Genomic DNA, 22152 nt, shown 5'->3' with positions numbered 1-22152 from the left:
GATATCATTACAGAAATCACAGATGTTAAAAGGATAGAGAATAATATGAACAAATCTACATGCATAAATTTGACAACATAGACAAAATTGCACAATTTCTTGAAAGGCACAAACTAGTAAAATTTACCCAACATTACATAAGTAATCTGAATAGTCCTGTATAACTAAGGAAATTGAATTTGTAGTTTAAAATTTTCCAAAAAAGAAAGTTGCAGGGACAGATAATTTGACTTGAAAATTCTACCAAACTTTCAAAGAAGAAATAACACCAATTCTACACAATCATTTCCAGGAAACAGAAATACAGACAACACTTCCCAACTCATTTTATGACACTACCATTAACCAATCTGAAACCCAGACTAAGGGAATAAAACAAAAGAAAACTTCAAACCAATATCACTTATGAAATCCTCAACAAAATATTACCAAGGAGTCCAGCCATATATAAAAAGAATATTATACTACCACCAAGTGAGCTTCATACAGGGAATGCAGGACTGTTTTGATATTTGGAAATCAATCCATGTACTTCACTATATTAACAGTCTAAGGAAGAAAAACTACATGATCATATAAATTGATACAGCAAAAATTGTTGATACAATCCAATAACCATTCATGATAAAAATCCTCAGCAACCTAGGAATAGAAGGAAACTTCCCCAACCTGATAAAAGGCACCTTCAAAAAAACTACAGTTAGCATCACACTTCATGGTGAAAGTCTGAATGCTTACTCCCTAGGATCAGGAACAAGGGAGGATGTTCACTTTCACCTCTCCTTTTCAACACTATACTGCAAGTCATAATCAGTGCAGTAAGGCAAGAAAATGAAATAAAAGGAATACAGGGACTTCCCTGGTGGCGCAGTGGTTAAGAATCTGCCTGCCAATGCAGGGGACATGGGTTCGATCCCTGGTCTGGGAAGATCCCACATGCTGCAGAGCAACTAAACCTGTGCACCACAACTACTGAGCCTGCACTCTAGAGCCCGCCTGTGCACCTAGAACCTGTGCTCTGCAACAAGAGAAGCCATCGCAATGAGAAGTCTGCACACCACAACCAACAGTAGCTCCTGCTCGCTGCAACTAGAGAAAGCCCGCGCGCAGCAACAAAGACCCAACGCAGCCAAAGATAACGAAATAAATTTATTTTAAAAAATGAATAAATAAAAGGAATACAAAATTGGAAAGGAAGAAATGAAAATAATCTTTTTGGAAGGGACATGAAATAAGTTTATCAAAGGTATAGAGTACAAGATCAACACACAAAAATCAACTGTATTTCTGTAGTAGCAATAAATAATTGGTAACCAAATTTTTTTAAATTACCATTTTTAAATTACCATTTTTTAAATTACCAAATGAATGAAACAGGTATAAATCTAAAAAACATATACACAATCAACATGATGAAAAGTACAAAATGGTGAAAAAAGAAATCAAGGAAAATCTAAACAAATGGAAAGAGAAACCATGGTCATAGATTCAACATAATAACAATGTCAATTCTCCCTAAATTGTTCTATAGATTTAACGTAATTCCAACCAAGATCCCAAGAAGAGTTTTTGACGATATAAACAATGTGATTCTTGGGAATTTCCTGGCAGTCCAATGGTTAGGACTCTGTGATTTCACTGCTAAGGGCTCAGGTTCAATCCCTGGTTGGGGAACTAAGATCCCACAGGCCGTGCGATGCAGCCAAAAAAAAAAAAAAAAAAAAAAAACTGTGATTCTAAAATTTATATGGAAGGACAAAGGAACTAGAATATTTTAAAATTATATTGAAAAAGAAGAAGAAAGTTGGAGAAATAACACTACCCAATTTTATGACTTACTATAAAGTAAAAGTTACTAAGACAATGTAGTATTTGCAAGGGATAGACAAGGGTATTGACAAATGAAAGATCAATGGAAAATAGTATCCAGAAATACACCCATACAACTATAGCCAAAAAATTTGGGCAAAGATATAAAGGCTATTCAAACATGAAAGAATAGTCATTTCAATAAACAGAACAACTGGATATCCATAGGGAAGAAAAATGAACCTTGATCTAAACTTCACACCTTACACTAATGTTAACTCAAAATGGATCATAGATCTAAATGTAAAACATAAAACTTTAAAAGAAAATATAGGAAAAAAATCATCATGACCTGGGGTTATGCGAAGAGTTCTTAGACATGACACCAAAAGCATGATTTATAAAGAAAAAAAATGGACAGCAACAAAATGTAAAACTTTTGTTCTATGAAAGACACTGTTAAAGAATGAAAAGACTAGCTACAGATTGGGAGAAAATATTTTCAAATCACTTATCTCACAAAGGACTTGTATCATGAATATATTTTTAAAAAAACATGTAGAACTCAACATTAAGAAAACAAATTGACCCAATTAAAAATGGGTAGGAACTTCCCTGTTGGTCCAGTGGGTAAGACTCCATGCTCCCAATGCAGGGGGCCCAGGTTCGATCCCTGGTCAGGGAACTAGATCCTGCATGCATGCCACAACTAAGAGTCCACAAGCCACAACTAAGAAGTCTGCATGCTGCAACTAAGAGCCTGCATGCCACAACTAAAGATCCCACATGCCACAACGAAGATCTCACGTGCTGCAACTAAGACCTGGCACAGCCAAAATAAAAATATAAATAAATACTTTTTAAAAACTGGGTAAAAACTTGAAGAGACATTTCACTAAGTTGCAAACAAGCACATGAAGAATTTTCAACTTTTATTAGCCAACTCTGATGATATAACACCATACACAGAGTTCCAGTTGCTCCACATCCTCATCAGCACTTGGTATTGTCTGGTTTTTTTTTTCTTATTGTAAAATGACAAAAAGAAAAACAGAAATAATACTAAATGCTTAGCATTAAGTGAGAATGCAGAGCAACTAAAATTCTCATGTATTGCTACTGAAAATGTAAAATGTACAAAGTGGAAAATAGTTTGGAAGTTTCCTAAAAAGTTAAACAAGCACTTGTCATATGGCTCAGCAACGCTAATCCTACATATTTACCCAAGTAAATTGAAAACTTATTTTCACATTAAAAACTTTCATAAGAATGTTTATAGTAGTTCTATCTATAATTGCCCAAACTGGAAATAACCGACATGTCTTTCAGTAGTGACTAGATTCTAGCTATAAGAAAAAATAAGTGCTGATTGCAAACTCAAATGTCAAAGAGGGCCAGGGAGATGATGTTATTATAAGAAGTAGAACAGATGGGCTTTGTGCCCAACTGGAGATTATGTGTCTTTCCAAAGAGTGTAGGAGCAGATCATGAAGCTCTAGCCAGTTGTTACCAACTGCAGTTGTCAAATCTATAATTTTCAAGAGGAATGAGAAACCTGTATTTTCACATATTTCCCAATTTCAAAATGGTGGCATCTCCTTTAGGGAGAAGAGTCATAGCTAGGGGAGAGAGAACGGAAGGAGACTTTTCATCATAGATTGTTTTATAAATTGGACCATGTAAATATATTACTCAAAAAATAAATTTAAAATATTAAGAACAAAATATTGGCAAACATTAAAAAGAAAATTTTTAATTATATGTAGGTCAAATTCAGCATGTAAGTGACCGGTTTGCAATATCAGCACAAACAAATGGCCATCAAGAGAAGATGGTAAAGCCTCCTAACACAGAACGCAGTCTAATAAAGTCTGAGTGACTATCCAGAATCTTATAGAAGGTCTTCCTGCATTGAGTAGGAGGTTGCAAAGCTTATCTGTACAAAAGGTTCTAGATTCTTAAAATGATAGAAAATGTCCTCTACAGGGTGACAAGTGAGGCAGAGCCTAATGGGAAGCCACTTGTGGATGAAAATGAATATCAGATTACAGTCACATAGAACAAGGCTCCTGCCGGCCCATAGCTTCACAGAACTCAGCAGCCCCTGCTCTGGGCAACAGGACTGATCTACACAGGTGTGGCTGGACTACACAGGTAAGGGAGACACTCACCTTTAGTGTTATTGTGAATCTGGGGAAAACTCCCCTTTACCCAGAAAGATTGACCCCACATGTATGTGTCTGAAGTCTGGAATTTCTTCATGTTCGACAAAAACTGTTCCCAAAATCTTCCTTCAAAATGAATGATATTTGGGGTGGGGCTGGGGCTGGATGTGCTGCAATTTCCTAGATGAGAATCTAGTGACACAGTTAGCCACCAGCTTCTGCAGGTGATTAGTTTATGGTGGGATTTCCTCCCAGACTTCAAAGAAGGAGGGGTGCTACTTGGCAGGAAAGCAGTGAATGTTGGGTTAAGACAGAGATGCTGACAAGAGGGAGGGTTCACAGAAGACAAGCTTAACCTACTGTATACAAACACAGACAAACATACAAACACACACTTTACCATATATATACTACATAGCTATTCAGTCAGACTACAGAGCTTCAGCTCTGGGAATCCTTCCTAGGGCCTCCCAATCTGACAGCCTTCCCCTGACATGGAAGTCTCTCCCAAGCCCTTCCACTTCCCTTCCAAGTCCTGACACTAGTAGAAACTATTAGAAAATTTCAAGAAAAACAAATAATATCTAATATTTCCACAGTAACTAGCCGGGTTTAATTATAGCTTAAACTGCTAATGTTTACAATACCTGGTAGCTGTTGAGTCTCTAGGTTGTGAATACTTAAGGTGTGCAGGTTTGTCACAGATGTGATATGCCGCTCGTCTTCTAAGGTGAGGGGACTGGCTTCCACTATGATGGAGTGAATGTCCTTAAAGGTGCTGAGGACCGAACTGAGGCTTCCAGCCATGCCGGCACATCTCTTAATGTACAACCTGAGGCTTTTAGCAGAGCTGAATATTTTCCCTAGGTATGTGATATCTTGCTTATTCAACTTGCAGAAATCCCGGAGTGTAACCTCCAATGTCTTGAATTCCTGCTTCCAGTTGAAGAACAAAGACACAGCCCTGCTGGGAATGTAGGTTCCTGAGGACTCTTGCATGTGGACCCTGCTTGCATCTTCTGTGGTCTTATCCTGAGAAGCCACAGCTCCCCCGTACAGGTCTAGTTTAACAAAGTCCAGAGCACTTGCACAATTAGGCAAGTTTTCAAAGAAGTCAAATAAGTAATCAGGGATGTTTTCTGAGTTGATATGTAGGCTTTTACCATGAAAGAAAGCTTCAAATTCTTCTCTCAGGTTTGATGTGGATATACTCTCACAGAATAAATTGATGCCACACTCTGTAAAGGAGTTGATGTTTATGGCTTTCAGAATTTCTTGCACAGTGGTGCTTTTCACATTTTGCATAGATTCCTGCCTCCAGAGAGGCCTCTTGGTGACTAAAAGCCCACCGAGGCTGCCATGTTGATACACTGATGCCAGGTGTTTCAGAACAGTCCGGGTGGCTTCGGCAGATGACCCACACGTATACAGGAGCAGGTTGCTGTACTTGGATGTAATGTCTGAAATGGAAACCATTTTCTGCAAGTGACCATTCCCCTTGGTCACCTCTGCTGGCTCTTCAGACGTCAATAAACTGCTGAGTCTGCGTCCTGCTGTGTACTCCTGGAATGATTTATGAAAGAACTTATACTTCGGCTTGAACCGTTGAGCTGTGTATTTACAGAGGAGTCCCGTTGTCAGCAGAACATCCTCGTTCACACTGGACAAGTCATCCGGTTCAAAATCAAACCTGTGGGAGAACACGCCCTCCAGAGCTAGGTCTCCACAGTGGTCCAGGCTCCGAGTGACCTCACTTGGAGCCACCCCTTTACGTTTGTGCTTGTTTTTATTTACTAGCAGATCATAGAAAGCACAGAACAGTGTGGTTTGTGTGTTAGAGTGGAACTCACTTTTCCCCATCTGGATTGCACAAGTGATGACCACAAAGAGAGGGGTCTTCATCAGATTCCTCAAGCACCTGGATTTCTGAATTTGGAGCAACAAGCCTTCAGCGAGCTCCTTTATCAGCACTTCCCGGATGAGAGCCTGGGCACTGTCCTCGGTCATGTCCCCCACCTCGGCAATCAGCGCACCAAACTGCCTGATGTACCTCAGGCACTCCGTGGTGGTGGTGACGATGACCATATTCTTGAAGCGGTGGTTTTCCTTTATTAGGGCTTCGATTTCTGGGCAGTTCTGGGCCTTGAATTCATTGTAGCCATCAAGGAGAAAAAGAACCCTCTGCCGTAGCTTCAGTAGCATGGCCATGAAAGTCTGCTTCCTGATTGTGTCAGGTATATCCAAGAGTTGGTCACACAGGGTTTTGAAGAGTCCACCCTGGGCCCTGCTCAGACGGAGAAATAAAACTAATTTGAACTTGGTCAGAGCCTGGCACTCTCCAGAGGCCCAGAGCATGGCAATTCGCTGCAGCAAAGTGGACTTCCCTTTGCCCGGTTCCCCTTCGATGATGCAGGGGCTCTGAAGAGTGTCCAGCAGGCCACTCAGGGTCAGCTGCTCCAGACGGTGATGGTGTTGGTCCTTCCTCCATAGAACCGGTTCTGTGAAGGTGCTTTTCAAATTAAAAATAATGTCAATATCTTCACCCAGTGGATAGTAGTTCAGAAAAGATGGGGTATGGTATAAGTCCTTTAAATCCTGAGCCAAACCATCTAAGTCTTCTTCTGACATCTGATAAAAAAGACCTGTTAGAGAAGAGGTGAAATTGAAGAGGATCCAATTCTGTGTCTCCCCAGAACCTAGAGTTCAGGAGGAGGAAGGAGGAGTGAGGCTGAGAATCTTCCCTTGGTGACTTTCTTTTCCTTCCCCAGTTCTGAGCTGGCAGAAAGGGTTCCAAATATTTACTCCTGCTTTTCCCTGTTACCCTTTACCCTACTTGCCCTTTTGCCTTGTGTTTCTTCCTTTCCACCACCAAATTTTGTAGCAGCTGATTGGAAAGGAGAGGAGCCAGAGTTTGGGTTAAGGAAAGTGCATGAGAATAGTGGGGATATGGTTGAGAATGATGGTCAGGGGTAACTTTCAGCCAATCAAGCCTTAACCTTGATTAAAATCTGTCAGGAAAGAATTGACTAATTTAAAGAAAGAAAAACTAAATTAATATTTCATGAAAAGCAGAATCATGCTTCTTTAGTCAGTCAGGCTCTCTTTACCATGGTGCTTGGATTACAGAGTAGGTAGTCTGGGGGCCACTTGTCCACAGATGGTCCTCATCAGACTAAGGAATGTTGACAACTACTACTGCCTGCTGCCTTGGCTTCTTAAGTGCCTTCACTGTCCAGTTTGATTCTGAAGTCAGCCTGTGCTAAATCATTTATTCCCTTACCCTGGAGTTACTTATTTGGCTTCACCATCAAGTGACCTAGTGGGAGTTTTTTGTTTTGTTTTGTTTTCCTGAGAGTGTCTGAGCTTTTCCTCAGACATAACCAAAGCCCAATGCCCAGTGATATGAGAGCATTGGAGGGAGGAGAGCAGAGGTTCTGTCATGGGGATTATGGATCTTCTTCATGATTTATTCTATTTGTAGAACAGCTAAAAGAAAACTAATACTTACTAAGTCCATGCAAGTCCTGAAACAGAGGATAGTTCCACTTTTCAAGGGATTTAAGGAACAGGTTACAGGCTTCTGAACCCTTCTTCAAAATCATGTGAATGATCCCTCTCGCAGCATCCTGCTCGACCTTCTCACAGCAAATGATGTTTACTTCATTGTCATTCAGAACATTCCATACAAATAGCTCATCCAAAATTTGCTTTATAACAGTCATTCCCATCCTTTGAATGAGAATTTGACTGTTCTCCTTTATGAAATCCACTGAGGGGATGGGGGAGAAATATACATATTTATTCATTTATACAAAATGTGCATATCAGCATTATGTTGCCAGGGCATTAGGTTCATGCTTTTTTTTTTCCCCTTTGGACCTATCTTGAGTTATGGAGATGCCAAATGCTTGAATTCCAGGCCCTCAAGAAAAGCTGTAAAGACCCTCATTCCTGACCCCAGAGTCCTTGGTGAGCAAGACGTTTTTTCTTTGATAACAAAGTAAAGTGAGCAATCTTGTCCTTGATATAAAAGCATCCGCACTAAGGTAATAGGGGTAAGACGATGCACTTTCAAGTGGGGAGACTGGCGTACGATCTGCCATTACCATCTGTGTAACCTTGGCAAGTTGCTAAACCTCTTTGAGCCTATTTCAATGCTGTGCTGATAAATGTTGAACACACTGCCTCTCTGGGGGTAAAGGCCTGAATTCATAACACGTACCAATCTGCATGTTATAAATATTCCCACTGAGGCCAAATTCAAGCTAACAATGTATGTCAACTGGCTAACAAAAATCATAAAAATTAACAGTGAGTTCTCACAAAACAGTAAGAACCAGCTGTAGTACACCACTGGTTCCTTGTCTGTACAATGGAGTTGAGAACAGTATTTTACTTATGAAGTTGTAATGAGAACTCGTGTATAGTATTTCATACAAAGTAATAGCTCAATAAATGTTAGCTACTATTTTTAGCCATTATTCTGCTGTCAACACTCAAAGGAGTAGCACATTTTATCTCCCATAGAATTTGGTATTTTCTGAAGAGTATCACTGCAAAATAGTCGTCTGTATTCAGTTTAAGCTCTCTCACCTCTCACAGTGAGGTTCCCTGAAGAAGCTGTCTCGTTTCTGTGTCTGCCTTGCCAAGATCTAACTCTCCCAGGCAGTCCATGCCAGCTCGGAGAAGTGCCTCCCTGGTGTTGTACTCTCAGACACTGTCTGCACTACTTTTCCTCTTGGGCTAGGCTGCTCCTGGTTTTCAAATCTTTCTTGACTCATCCAAGTGGATACCTCCTCCCGAAGACCCTGAGGCATCTCTGGTCTGAATTACACCATCAGGCACTCAGACCCCCAGGATCGTACCCCAGGTCCGCTTTCTCTCTGTCCCATGCAGATCTCTACTGCTAACCTCAGCTGGAATGTTACCACATCCCTGTCTACGTGGCCGGTCAGCAAGTCTCTCTCTCGCCCTCTGGGGTCTCATCTGTTTTCTAGGCTTCTACATCCTCCCTATGGAGACAACCTCTAAGTCTGATTCTAGTCACTTAGAAAGGCCTAGAGACCACCGCAAGATCACAGGACTAGCCTTTTGGAGGTGACATTTCTTCAGCTGTAAAATTAAGATATTGATACTTTAATTCTTTAAAAGGCTCATGAAAAAGACTGAATAAAGTCACATAAGGCACAGACATAAAAATATTTTAAAATTTGAAAAGTGTGCTGCTATGTAACTGTAAGATGTTCTTATTACTAGCCATGGTATCTCCCTGAGTGTGGACTACCATACTCCTCTCTTATCAAGTAGTTAAGTGAAAACCATGCTGCTTATTCATTCATCCAGTATTCATTCTTAGCAGAATATCTCTGTTTAGACTAGTGCTGTACAGTAGAATTTTCTGAGATGATAAACATGTTCTATATTTGCTCTGTCCAGTAGTGGAGCCATTAGTCACGTGTGGCTATCGAGCACTTGAAATGTGGCTAGCGTGACTGTGAGACTGAATTTTACATTTTATTTAGTTTTTGTTTATTTAAATTACTGTGCGACTGAATTTTAAATTTTATTTAGTCTTTGTTTATTTAAATTTGCATTAAATAGACACATATAGCTACTTACTAGTAACTACATTGGATAGCATAGTCTACACCCAGTCATCAAAGCGGAAAGAGTTATATTTTGGTCGCCACTTAGATCTACTCCGTGTTTCTTCACAATGATCTTGACAGATCTCTCTGCTTTCTGACCAGGAGGGTAAGCCCGAGTATGTGATGGCAGGAGACCAATATTTTTTCCTTTTCAACCATAAAAACCAGAGAGTTTAATGAAAAGCAAGCTTGTATAAAAGAACATTCATGTTCAATAGGCAAAAAAATTAGACATATCATTGAAGAAATTAGGGGCAACAAATTGCACTAAGGGGAAAAATGCTTTCAGGTAATATGGGAAATATAAATGTACTTTTGATTCTTGAATAAAATCTTAATGTATTACAATATTCTCAGCATATAAGAAAATTCCAACAGGAGATAATTTCTAGTGGAACAGAGCTGAACTTTCCTTCTTCTGAAGGGACTCAGATTTGGATTGCTGACTTGATAAAAAGATAGATCATGTAATATTCTTCCTGAGTGCATCTTCAGGACTGACAAAGAGATCAGAAAGAATAGCGTCTTTATTCAATTACTGTTACAAATAGGAGATGTGTTCTGGAAACACCCACAGAAATAAAAACACAATTAACATAATGAGATGTCATTTTGCACCTACCAATTATTTATATTTTATTTGTGTTATTATTTTTCACATAAATATTGTTTATTGTCTATTTTACCCTTATTCCACCTTCTCCCTGTACCCTCCATTCCTGAATTACACTCGCAAATATACACCATATTGTAAGCACTGGGAGAACAAAAAGCATGCTTTGTTTTGATATTATACCCCCAGGGCCTAGAACTGTGGTTAATTAATTAACATTTGTTGAATAAATGAATTTGGTACAGATTAAAATGAAAAACCTCACCATGATGAAAAAGTTGTGAGAAAGCATTTACCATTAGAACTATTGGATAGTGCTGCAGTGAACATTGGGGTGATATATGTATACGTATAACTGATTTACCTTGCCGTACAGCAGAAACCAACACGACATTGCAAATCAGTTACACTCCAATAAAAATTTTTTAAAAATAAAGTGTTTGGAATAGTAAAAAACAAAAACAAACAAACAAAAAACCTATTGGATAGTTTGGGCTTATATTCTTAGTCATCTAGGATCACATTCTTGCAAGAGTTAAACATGCAGCCCAGACCTTGAACATGGTACCTTTTATTTAATGTTCCTTAAGCAAATCAATATCCCCCAAATTTGTATATTATTTCAGATTTTCCTGAGGTTTTAGGACAATGTATGTGTTTTATCTCACATAAGTCCCAAATTGTTTAGAACTGAGTACTAATAGCAAAACCTTTCAAAGTGTGTGGCAATGTACCAGGAAACAGGAAATTCCCAGAAGCCATCTTTCAAACCCAGGATCTAGCCTCCCATGATGTCAGGGGACCAATATTTTAAAACAATCACTCTCTGTGAAAGTCCTAGCTTATCTGTGGTTCTGCCATTTAACACGGGCCACCATGTTTATAACTGAATTCTCAGAACCACAGAAAAATATTTGATGGGCATTCCATATATCAATATAACTGATCAGAGAAAGGCATGAATTGATTTTCTGCTCACTATCACCCGTATTTGGAAACACACTCTACAATCACGCAGATTTGATTTCTAGTATACTTACTTGTTCTGAATAAAAGCTTTCCAGCTTTCTATATCTCAATAGACAATATTAGTTCCAAATGGAGAAGTCAAAGATGACTCCAATACTGTCCTCTTCTTTCTGTAAAACGGCTACTCATTCTGTAAAACTAACAAAACAGAAACAATCAAGACAGCAACCATTGTCACTTTTGTATTTTTTTTTCCACACCAAAAAGGACGCACTATACATAATGTTTGACATGTTTTTTTTTCATTTAGTATATTTTGAGACATTTCTATATCAGTTAAGTAGTAAACTGCCTCATTTTAAAAATCAATTTCATTGACGTAAAATTTACATGCAATAAAATACAAGGAGCTTTGACAAATGTACACACCCAAGTCAGTAATACCCCAGTCAAGATTTAGAATATGCCCATCACTGCAGAAAGTTCCCTTGTGCCCCTTTATAATTCATTCCTCCTAGTCTCCATCAAAGCAACCACTAATCGGATTTCTTTAACTATAAATTACTTTTGCCTGTTCTAGAAATTCATGTAAATGGACAAATGTAGGGGGTACTCTTGTGTCTGGCTCCTTTCACTTAGTATCATGCTATTGAGATTCTCCTTGCTGTTTGCAGGAATTGGTAGTTCAGTCGTTTTTAATGGCTAAGCAGTATTCCATTGTAGGAACAGATCAATTTACCTATTAATTCTGTTGATGGACCTTTGGTTTGTGTCCAGTTTTTGGCTATCATGAATGAAGCTTCTATCAACATTCCTTTGTGGACATACGTTTTCATTTCTATTGGGTGAGAATCTAGAAGTGGAATTTCTAGGTCATATGGTGAGTGTATGTTAATTTTATAGATGGTGCCAAACTGTTTTTTAAAGTGGTCATACCATTTTACATGCTTACCAGCAGATAAAATCAACAGTTCCAGTGGTTCCAAATCCTCAGCAGCACTTGGCATTATCCGTCTTTTTAATTTTAGCCATTCTAATGAATGGGTAGTGTTATCTCATTTTGTAATATTAATTTTCATTTCTTGATGACTAATGATGTTGAGCATCTTTTCATGTACTTTATTTATCATTCATAAACTTTTTGTGAAGTATCTGTACAAATCTTTTGCCCATTTTACAAATTGGGTTGTCTTTTTATTATTGACTTTCAAGAGTTCTTCATAGATTCTGAATACAATTTTTTTGTCAAATACATGTATTATAAATATTTTTTACTCATCTGTGGTTGTTTTGATTGTGCCTAGGATTTAATTTACAGAAATAACTGAGTGACAAAACGAAGACGTCAATGCCAATGAAAAATGTTTTATTACTTATGATTCGCAAGAGAAGGAGGGCCTGCTGTGCCACACAGGACCACATGGGGCCTCATGGGGAAGTACCAGAGTTGATCAGGAGGCAGAAGGAGCAAAGGAGAAAGCTTAGCCCAGAGCCTCTATAACAGTTTTCACAGGAAGAAACAGGTGATGCAGGGTAGGCAAGTTCAGCAAGTTTAGGATTGGATAGTTTGAATAATTTCAGTAGACTCTGGACTATAAGGGTGGCCTGGGAGTGATTTAGGGCAGGGGAAATATTGGCTTGATGTGTGAGAGTTTGATAAAGTTGGTGGTTGAAGATACGGTCTTTGGATTCATTTGTTTGCATATGAAAGGCACACTCACAGGCAAGTTTTTTGCTATCCCTAGGAATTAGCTAGCCCTGGTATGGGCAGCCTCTTTTGGCCAGCAAAGCCCCCAAGATATCAAAGCATCATAAAATATAGAAAATAAAAAACATGATTAATACAATGGTTTGCCTTTTGTTCTTTGTGTCTTTTGAAAAGCAAAACATTTTTATTTTTATGAAGCTCAACTTATTAATTTTTTCTTCTTTATGCTATTTGATTCATGCTATTTGTTCATGCTATTTGTGTCCTCTTGACAAAATCATTGTTACCCTGAGCCACAAAGATTTTCATCTAAGTTTTCTTTTAGAGGTTTTATAATTTTAGCTTTTACATTTAGGTCATTGATCCATTTTGAGATAATTTTTTGTTTATGATGTGAGATAAGGAGTTGAGGTTCACTCTTTTTCCACAGGGATGTACAGTTTTTCCATCATGATTGGTTGAAAATATCTTTTACCCACTGAACTTGTGAGCATATTTCTGGACTCTATTCTGTTCCACTGATTTATGCCTGTCCTTATGCCAATATCACACTGTCTTGATTACCGTATCCTTATAATAAGCCTTGAAATCGGGTAGTGTAAATCCTTCAGTTTTGTTCTTTTTGAGAATTGTTTGCATTCCCATATAAATTTTATTTTATTTTTATTTAACTTAATTTAATTTTATTTATTTTTGGCCACACCACACAGCTTGTGGGATTTCAGTTCCCTGACCAGGGATTGAACCCAGGCCCTCAGCAGTGAAAGCACAGAGTTCTAACCACTGGACCGCCAGGACATTCCCTTTATTTAATTTTATTTATTTATTTTTTAGCATGACGTATTAGGGCAGTTTATTACACAGCAAAAGCAACCAGGACAATGAGCAACAGGAAGTGGTGGCAAACATTAATATTGATGCAGCTTCTAAATCACAGAAACCCTAGAATTGAACCTCCTGCTTTCTGAGGTATGAATGCCACGGAGTGTCACAGTTCAACCCTTCTGCCTACATTTAGAGTTCTCTCTCCTCAGAGCCTGGTGTGTTTCAATTCTCTGCTAGGTTTCCTGTCTAACTTCTAGATCAAGAAAGTTTGAATGAACTTTAGATAAACACTTAAAATTATTTCCTGGAAGTTCACCAGACCGAACATGTGAATCCTCCCCAGTCTGCACAATTGAAAACACGTTATATAATTTCTGCTTCTCAGGGCAGTAGGGCTGTGCAAGACGCAGAACACTGGGACTGCTGCCTGTCCTCTGGAATCACATTTTATTTATTTTTTAAATATTTTAATTTTATTGGAGTATAGTTGATTTACAATGTTGTGTTAGTTTCAGGTGTACAGCTAAGTGATTTAGTTATACATGTACATATGTTCATTCTTTTTTAGATTCTTTTCTCTTATAGCTTATCACAGAATACTAAGTAGAGCTCCCTGTGCTGCTATACAGTGGGTCCTTGTTGGTTATCTGTCTTATATATAGTAGTGTGTGTATGTACATCCCGTGCTCCTGGTTTATCCTTCTCCTACAATGTTTCCCCTTTGGTAACCATAAGTTTGTTTCTGATATCTGTAAGTCAGTTTCTGTTTTGTAAATAAGTTCATCTGTATCTTTTTTTTAAAAATTAGAGAACGGACATGTGGACACGGCAGGGAAAGGGGAGGGTGGGACGAATTGGGAGATTAGGATTGACATATATACACTACCATGTGTAAAATAGATAGCTAGCAGGAACATTCTATAAAGCACAGGAAGCTCAACTCGGTGCTCTGTGACTTCCTAGATGGGTGGGATGGGGGTGGGGAGGGAGGTCCACGAGGGAGGGGATATAGGTATACATATAGCTGATTCACTTCATTGTACAGCAGAAACTAACACAACATTGTAAAGCAATTATACTCCAATAAAAAAAATTAGATTCCATATATGAGTGATATCATACGATGTTTGTCTTTCTCTGTCTGACTTACTTCATTTACTATGATAATCTCTAGATCCATCCATGTTGCTGTAAATGGCATTATTTCATTCTTTTTTATGGTAGGGTAATATTCCATTGTATATAAGTACCACATCTTCTTTATCCATTCCTCTGTCGATGGACATTTACATATAAATTTTAAAATTAGTTTATTAAATTCTGTTTTTAAAAGAAGATTTTTTGACTTCTGCTTTCTGGCCGGGCACGTAAGGAAGTCATTACTCCATCCTAATGTCAAGTTAAAAGCTGAATAAACTGAACATGAACAACTCTTCTTAGAGCTATCAGAGAATTGAGGTCACAGAGCAAACTGCTACTGCAAAATTGAAGACGCAGTCAGGCAGACACAGAATTGCAAACTTACTGGAGCAGAAACCCAGGAGGAGCAGACACTCATGAGCAGAAACCTCAGAGGATCTCATAACCAGGTAGGAAACCCTAAACTGTAATTGATGAATTTCTAGAGGATCAGTGTGGACAAGTCTGTGAGTTAAAAACTCCAAGAGCATCCAGTTTAGCAAAGTCCCCATGCTTTTGTGAGTTTTACCTCCAGGAGCCCTACCAGGTTCTCATAGTGTAGATCAGAGAAAAATCTCTTGCTTCCAGTAAAGGGAGGGGAAAAAAATAATTCCATTTTGAATTATGCCCAGAGCATTCTATTCTTTTTTTTTTTTTAATTTTTATTTATTTATTTATGGCTGTGTTGGGCCTTCCCTGCTGCATGCGGGCTTTCTCTAGCTGTGGCGAGCAGAAGCTACTGTTCATTGCCAGGGCATGTGGGATCTTCCCAGGCCAGGGCTTAGAACCTGTGTCCCCTGCATTGGCAGGCAGACTCCCAACCACCATGCCACCAGGGAAGCCCCCAGAGCATTCTATTCTTCCTAAAAAATCCTGCCCTCAACATCAATTATTTTACCAGAGCCTCACCTACTGAGATATTAACAGAGCTTAGCTGACCTGGGGGAAGGGAAATACCCAGCTCCAGCCTCCTCTAGGAGGAGGAATATTTTATTTATTTATTTTACTACAGAGACTTTTAAGAGCCATTACAATCAATACCAAAGAAACAAGAGCATGGACACTATTTCAAGTTCTGGAACATAATGTGAAATAGAATATTTATGAATTTCTGCTAAACCTAGCATCATGTTTAAGGCTTTCAATAAGTCTTTTTTTCTGTTGCTTCATGTGAAAAAAATTTTTTTAACATCTTTATTGGAGTATAATTGCTTTACAATGGTGTGTTAGTTTCTGCTTTATAACAAAGTGAATCAGTTATACATATACATATGTTCCCATATCTCTTCCCTCTTGCATCTCCCTCCCTCCCACCCTCCCTATCCCACCCATCCAGGTGGTCACAAACCACCTAGCTGATCTCCCTGTGCTATGCAGTTGCTTCCCACTAGTTATCTATTTTACGTTTGGTAGTGTATATATATGTCCATGCCACTCTCACTTTGTCACAGCTTACCCTTCCCCCTCCCCATATCCTAAAGTCCATTCTCTAGTAGGTCTGTGTCTCTATTCCCGTCTTACCCCTAGATTCTTCATGACCTTTTTTTTTTTTCTTAGATTCCATATATATGTGTTAGCATAAGGTATTTGTTTTTCTCTTTCTGACTTACTTCACTCTATATGACAGACTCTAGGTCCATCCACCTCACTACAAATAACTCAATTTCATTTCTTTTTATGGCTGAATAATATTCCATTCAACCTAAGTGAAAAAAAAGTGAAAAAAACTTTTTGAAATTAAAATTTTTAAGAAGTGTTCTTCATTTAACTATGATCAAAGATATATTAACAATTCTGGCAAGACTCCATTGAACACAAATACACAAAATGATCAATTTGCTAAAGTCATTGACAAAGGTACAGAAGGTAAGGCTTGAGAAGGGATTTTATTATTCATTACTATCCTGGACTGATATGTCGATATAGGTTTTTCCTTTTTTTGTACCTCAATATTTACTCTAGTTTGTATGTTTGTATGTTTTTACTGCCATGATTACATACACAAAATTCAATAAAAGAAAATTGTCACTACTAAAACAACAACAGGATTAAAAAATGGGCAAAGAACTTGAATAGACATTTCTCCAAAGAAGATATACAAATGGCCAAAAAGCATATGAAAAGATGCTCAACATCACTAATCACTAGGGAAATGCAAATCAAAACCACAATGAGATATCACTTGAACCTATTAGAATGGCTACTGTTAAAAACAAAAACAGAAAATAACAAGTGTTGGTAAGGATATGGAGAAATTGGAAACCTTGTGCACTTTGGTAGAAAGTAAAATGGTGCAGCTGTTATGGAAAACAGTATGGTGGTTCTTCAGAAAATTAAAAATAGAATCACTGTATGATCCAGCAATTCCACTGGGTATATATCCAAAATCATGAAAGCAAGGTCTCATTGTAAGTTGTACACCCATATTCATAGCAATATTATATTATGATAGCCAAGAGACAGAAGCAACCCATGTGTTAATTGATGGATGGATGGATAAACAAAATGTGGTATAAACACAAAATGGAATATTACTGAGCCTTAAAAAGGAAGGAAATCCTCCAGCAATCCCACTCCTGAGCATATATCCAGAGAAAACGCTAATCTGAAAAGATACATGCACCCCAGTGTTCATAGCAGCACTATTTACAATAGCCAAGACATGGAAGTGAACTAAACATCCATTGACAGATGAATGGATAAAGAAGATGTGATACATATATAAAATGGAATATTACTCAGACATAAAAAAGAATGAAATAATGCCATTTGCAGCAACATGGATGGACCTAAAGATTATCCTGTTGCAAGGAAAGGAAGGCAATCCTGTCACAAGCGGCAGTATGAATGAAACTTGAGGACATGATGCTAAGTGAAATAAACTAGTCATAAAAAGATGAAAACTGTATGCTTTAACTTAAATGAAATATCTAGAGTAGCCAAATTCATAGAAACAGAAAGTAGAATGGTAGTTGCCAAGGGCTGTGGGGAGGGGAAAATGGGTAATTGTTGCTTAACAGATACAGTTTCAATTTTGCAATACACAAAAGTTCTGGAGATTGTACAACAGTGTGAATATACATAACCGCTACTGAACTGTACACTTAAAAATGATTAAGATGGGGGAGTTTCCTGGTGGTCCAGTGGTTAAGACTCCACGCTTCCACAGCAGAGGGCACGTGTTTAGGGAACTAAGATCCTGCAAGCCATGTGGCAGAGCCAAAAAAATAAACAAATAAGTAAAATAAAATCCAATGTCTAATTTTAAAAAAATGGTTAAGATGGTAAATTTCATGTTACATGTGTTTTACCACATTAAATTAATTGTCACTGTCTGAGTTTCCTTTTTTGCCATTACTATCATTAATCTTGTTGTGTGACTATTATTGAAAATTAGTTTATATGGAGGAGGGAGGTGTACAAAATGATTTGTTTAAATGTCAAATATGCTAGGTACACCCAGCTGAGATACAAATAGTCATGTTCTTAGGGCCAAACTTTTCATCACTGGACAAATAAATGAGATTAAAATGGAACTTAGATGGCTAATGGATGGGGCACCAAAGAACTGGGCCCCATTGTCTCTGTGTGAGGAGCCAGAGGATCTGAGGCTTTCAGAGATGAGAGAAGCAAGAAAAGCTGTCAAAGGAAGAAAGAGTTTCTTTGAGGGCAGTTTTTCAAACTAGTGAGCTCATTAGCAGGTCATGATATCAACTGAAGTGTGTTACAATTAGAATAATTTTAAAAATGAAATAGAATTAAAACTATCAGAATGTACTGTATTTTTTCAGGAAATTTCGTTACAGTTACTTGTATATCCTGGCACTGGGTAGTGATGTCTTACTTCTTATTGTGAGTTGAAGTCAGTAAAAGTTTGAAGTTCAGTGTTGTAGGAGGAATCCCATGGAGGGATTTAATTCTGCCTGTAAGAGGTGACTTTTGAATTGTTCTTAAAGGAAACCAAAGTTCACCAGGCAGTAAAGGGGAAAGGCTATTTCTTGGCAGAGGAAGCAGCATAGGAAAGGAGCCATGGGGGAAAGAGCCTGAAAACACGGACTGAGACAACTCATGAGTGTGAGCAAGGGCCTATTTTCACTCCAGGACTGAGTTCAAATTCCAGCTCTAGCCCTGACAGCCTGGGAGTCCTCAATCAAGGGATAGTGACCGGCACACAGAAAGGATAGCAGCTACTACAGTTTCTTCCCTCCCTTCCTAGACACCTCCCAGAAAAAAGGGTGGGTCTGGGAGGAATCAGTCCTCCACTGACTAGGTTAGAGTTTAAGTGAGAACAGAAAAAAGAGGAAGAAGATAGAGGAAGGGGCCAAGAAGCTTTTCATATTCACATGTAAAGAGAATAAACTAGTCCCAGAGTTAGCCATCCAGTCACTTCGTCCACTAAAATGATTAACTAAAACTTTACGTGGATCATCAGGCAGCAATCTCAGCTGATTCTGAAGATGCTAAAAATTCATATTCAGTTTGGATACTGAATAGTCTTCCTACCCACAGAGAAGTCTGTGACTAGATCAGGAAACCTACTCAGAGATAGTCAACTAGTTATTTGTTGATCTCAAGAAGAAAATCTGCCTGTAGTATGAAGCTCGGGTCATCTATTGTTACCCAGTGACATAAAGAATAAGGCTCTGACCAGTTTGCTCCTCTGGACCCTGGCTATTGCTCTGAACACCCCCCAGGTCCCACCCTTAAGCAAGATGTCTAGAGAATAACTGAATTACATGGAAGAAGTCCTTTTCCTATATTTGTGCTTTGGGAAATAATATTTAGAACTAATTCTAAAAATGGATATTTTCTTCAAAATGGTTACATGAGCTCCTTAGAGAACTGAATTTACTCAGGACCCATAAACCCACGTCTATGGAGCCATTCCTACAACTTATGGATGAAATGAGAGAAAAGTTATATATAATGGGAGCAGAGAGGCAGCACACAGAAGTGGAAAATGTGTGTGAGCTTTGGCATTGCAGTCCTGAATTCAAATCCTCACTGTGCAGCTTATTAGATGGGTACCTTTACCTATCTGAGTCTTGATTTCTTTATCTGAAACACTGACATGGATAATATCCACCTCCTAGGACTGTTATGAAGATTAAACAGGAGAGCAGTTGGGACAGCGATGGTCAGTGGGCGTTATCTGTCTCCCTTTCTAGTAAAAAGGCTCTAGTCTAGAATGCTCTTAGATCTCCAATAGACTCCAGCAATCTCACATATTATTGTTACTGTTAATGTTATTGGCTGAATTGTGTTCCCCCCAAAGTCCATATTTTGAAGCCCTAACCCCCAATAGCTCAGAATGTGACTGTACCTAAAGATGGGGGCCTTTAAAGATATAATTAAGTTACATGAGGCCTTTAGGATGGGCCCTAATCCAATCTGCTTGGTGTCCTTATAAGAAGAGTAGATTTGGACACACGGAGAGAGACCCCAGAGATGCACGCCCTGAGGAGAGATCATGGGAGGACACAGTGGGCAGGCGGCCGTCTTCAAGCTAAGGAGAGCGGCCTCAGGAGAAGCCAAACCTGCCAACACTCTGACCTTGGACTTCTGGCCTCCAGAACTGTGAGGAAATAACTTTCTGTTGTTTAAGCCAACCGGTCTGTGGTATTTTGTTATGGCAGCCCGAGCAGACTAACACAATTAGTATTATAGAAGGGCGCTGAACTGTTAAGAGAACAGTGACAGGAGACGAGGTTCTATCCTAATTCTGTAGACAATTAGCTGCGTGACCTACAGCAAGTCACTTGACTTCTCTCTATATTTTCCACCTCTCTCCTCCAGGGTTGTAAGGATTAACTGAGATAAAGTCTGTAAAGACCCTATCAATAATAGGTGTCCTGTAAGCAGCGGTTCCCTTCACTGCTCTGTCCAGATATCAGGTTTCTTGTAATTCAGGGGAGTGCATGGACTGAGCAGTGCCCCTAGGGCTTTTCAGCTCTGACCTCCTGCAACTCTAATAGCAGTCTCACCAACAACAGTAGGTTTCATTTCTGTAAAGCCAAAAAGTATTTTCAAAGTCCTTTCCCTCACAGTAAACACAAATGCATCCCTCTGACTTAACATGCATTTAAACATCAATTCTGAAGAACCCCATGAAACTCCAGCAGACCAGACTCACCACCCCTAAAAGTCTCCCTGCAGGCAAGTCCAGCCAGCCAAGCAAAACTGCATTCTTCAGTGTTAAGGCTTTCATACCCACCAGACACAAACTTTAAATGAATGTAAATCCAAATTTCAACATTAGGTTCCAAAACCCACTTAAAACCCCATTCTCTCTCCCCACTGTACCTGGATGAACAATCCAGTTGCCCTCTTCTTGGTGGATCAAAAGACACTTTTAAAATAAGTTTCTTTTCATTTGCTTTCTGTTTCACAGCAAAGCCTGGTGTTCCTGTAGATCTGAGTCTCATTCTGTGGCAGGGGATTGTAAGAAAACGGCAAACACTGACAAGTTCCTCTTTTCTTTTTTTTTTTTCAAAGCATAGTAAGAATGGTTTGGACACAGCTCAAACTGTGTTCAAAAGGGATCAAAAAGGGAAGATGAGTGTAAGTACAAGTAGCTGGAGAAAGAAGTGAAATGAGCTTAAAGATGCAAACGCTGGAAATTCACAACAAGAAAGGAATTACTCATTTGTTCCCTGTTTATTCACAACATATGAATCCTACTGCTGTTAGTTTATTATTCTATAGCTTAAAATGAAAACAAAGTGTTTTGAACACTTAGTGTGCGTTAATTTTTGTCATTAACTGAGAGAGAAAGAGAAAGAAATGAAATAAACTGGTTTGGTTAGTTAAAGTTTATTGCAAAGCAGCCAAAGTCATGCTTATCATCTGTACCTCGGGTCCCAGGAGACTTCTAGCAAATGCATACTCTTAGTCACCAGGGTCCTCAGCAAGGTGAGCACAGAGCAAATGGACCACCACTATCAGCCCACCCAACTGATAGTGCTCAGGGCATCCTCCAACTATGAAGAGCCACAGGCTCCCACATGCACACACACATTCAGAGCTTGTGGTCACAAACTCCAGGAAGCTAGTTCACACTCAGCTCCCAGAATGGAGAAATCTCCCAGGACTTCTCTTGAGAATGACATTCTTGCATACATTTTCCCCATCTTTGCACAATCTATCATGAGATTTTTATGTTACAAAACTTCTTATTTCAAAAAGAGCATTCCGACATTAACTTACCTGACATAGAAGGATACCTAAGTTTTACCC

General features: G+C 38.8%; 1 protein-coding gene across 3 annotated transcripts in view; it reads right to left on the bottom strand.

Moving 5' to 3' along the window:
- Positions 1-21388, bottom strand: part of NLRC4 (NLR family CARD domain containing 4) — a 47143-nt gene extending 25755 nt beyond the window's left edge. The window contains exons 1-4 of one of the 3 annotated variants that reach the window (XM_019942972.3): positions 21220-21388; positions 11276-11402; positions 7483-7743; positions 4622-6616 (exon numbers count right to left, since the gene is read on the bottom strand). In XM_019942972.3, coding sequence (XP_019798531.1) covers positions 4622-6616; positions 7483-7743; position 11276 — 2257 coding nt within the window. In that variant the 5' untranslated portion in view covers positions 11277-11402; positions 21220-21388. The remainder of the gene's footprint in view (positions 1-4621; positions 6617-7482; positions 7744-11275; positions 11403-21219) is intronic. The other 2 variants (XM_033838762.2, XM_019942971.3) reach the window with 2 other exon arrangements.
- Positions 21389-22152: the final 764 nt, after the last annotated feature.

Source organism: Tursiops truncatus, chromosome 14 (genome assembly GCF_011762595.2).
Source record: "Tursiops truncatus isolate mTurTru1 chromosome 14, mTurTru1.mat.Y, whole genome shotgun sequence".
Classification (NCBI taxonomy): domain Eukaryota; kingdom Metazoa; phylum Chordata; class Mammalia; order Artiodactyla; family Delphinidae; genus Tursiops; species Tursiops truncatus.
This window is presented reverse-complemented; position numbering and strand designations above follow the sequence as displayed.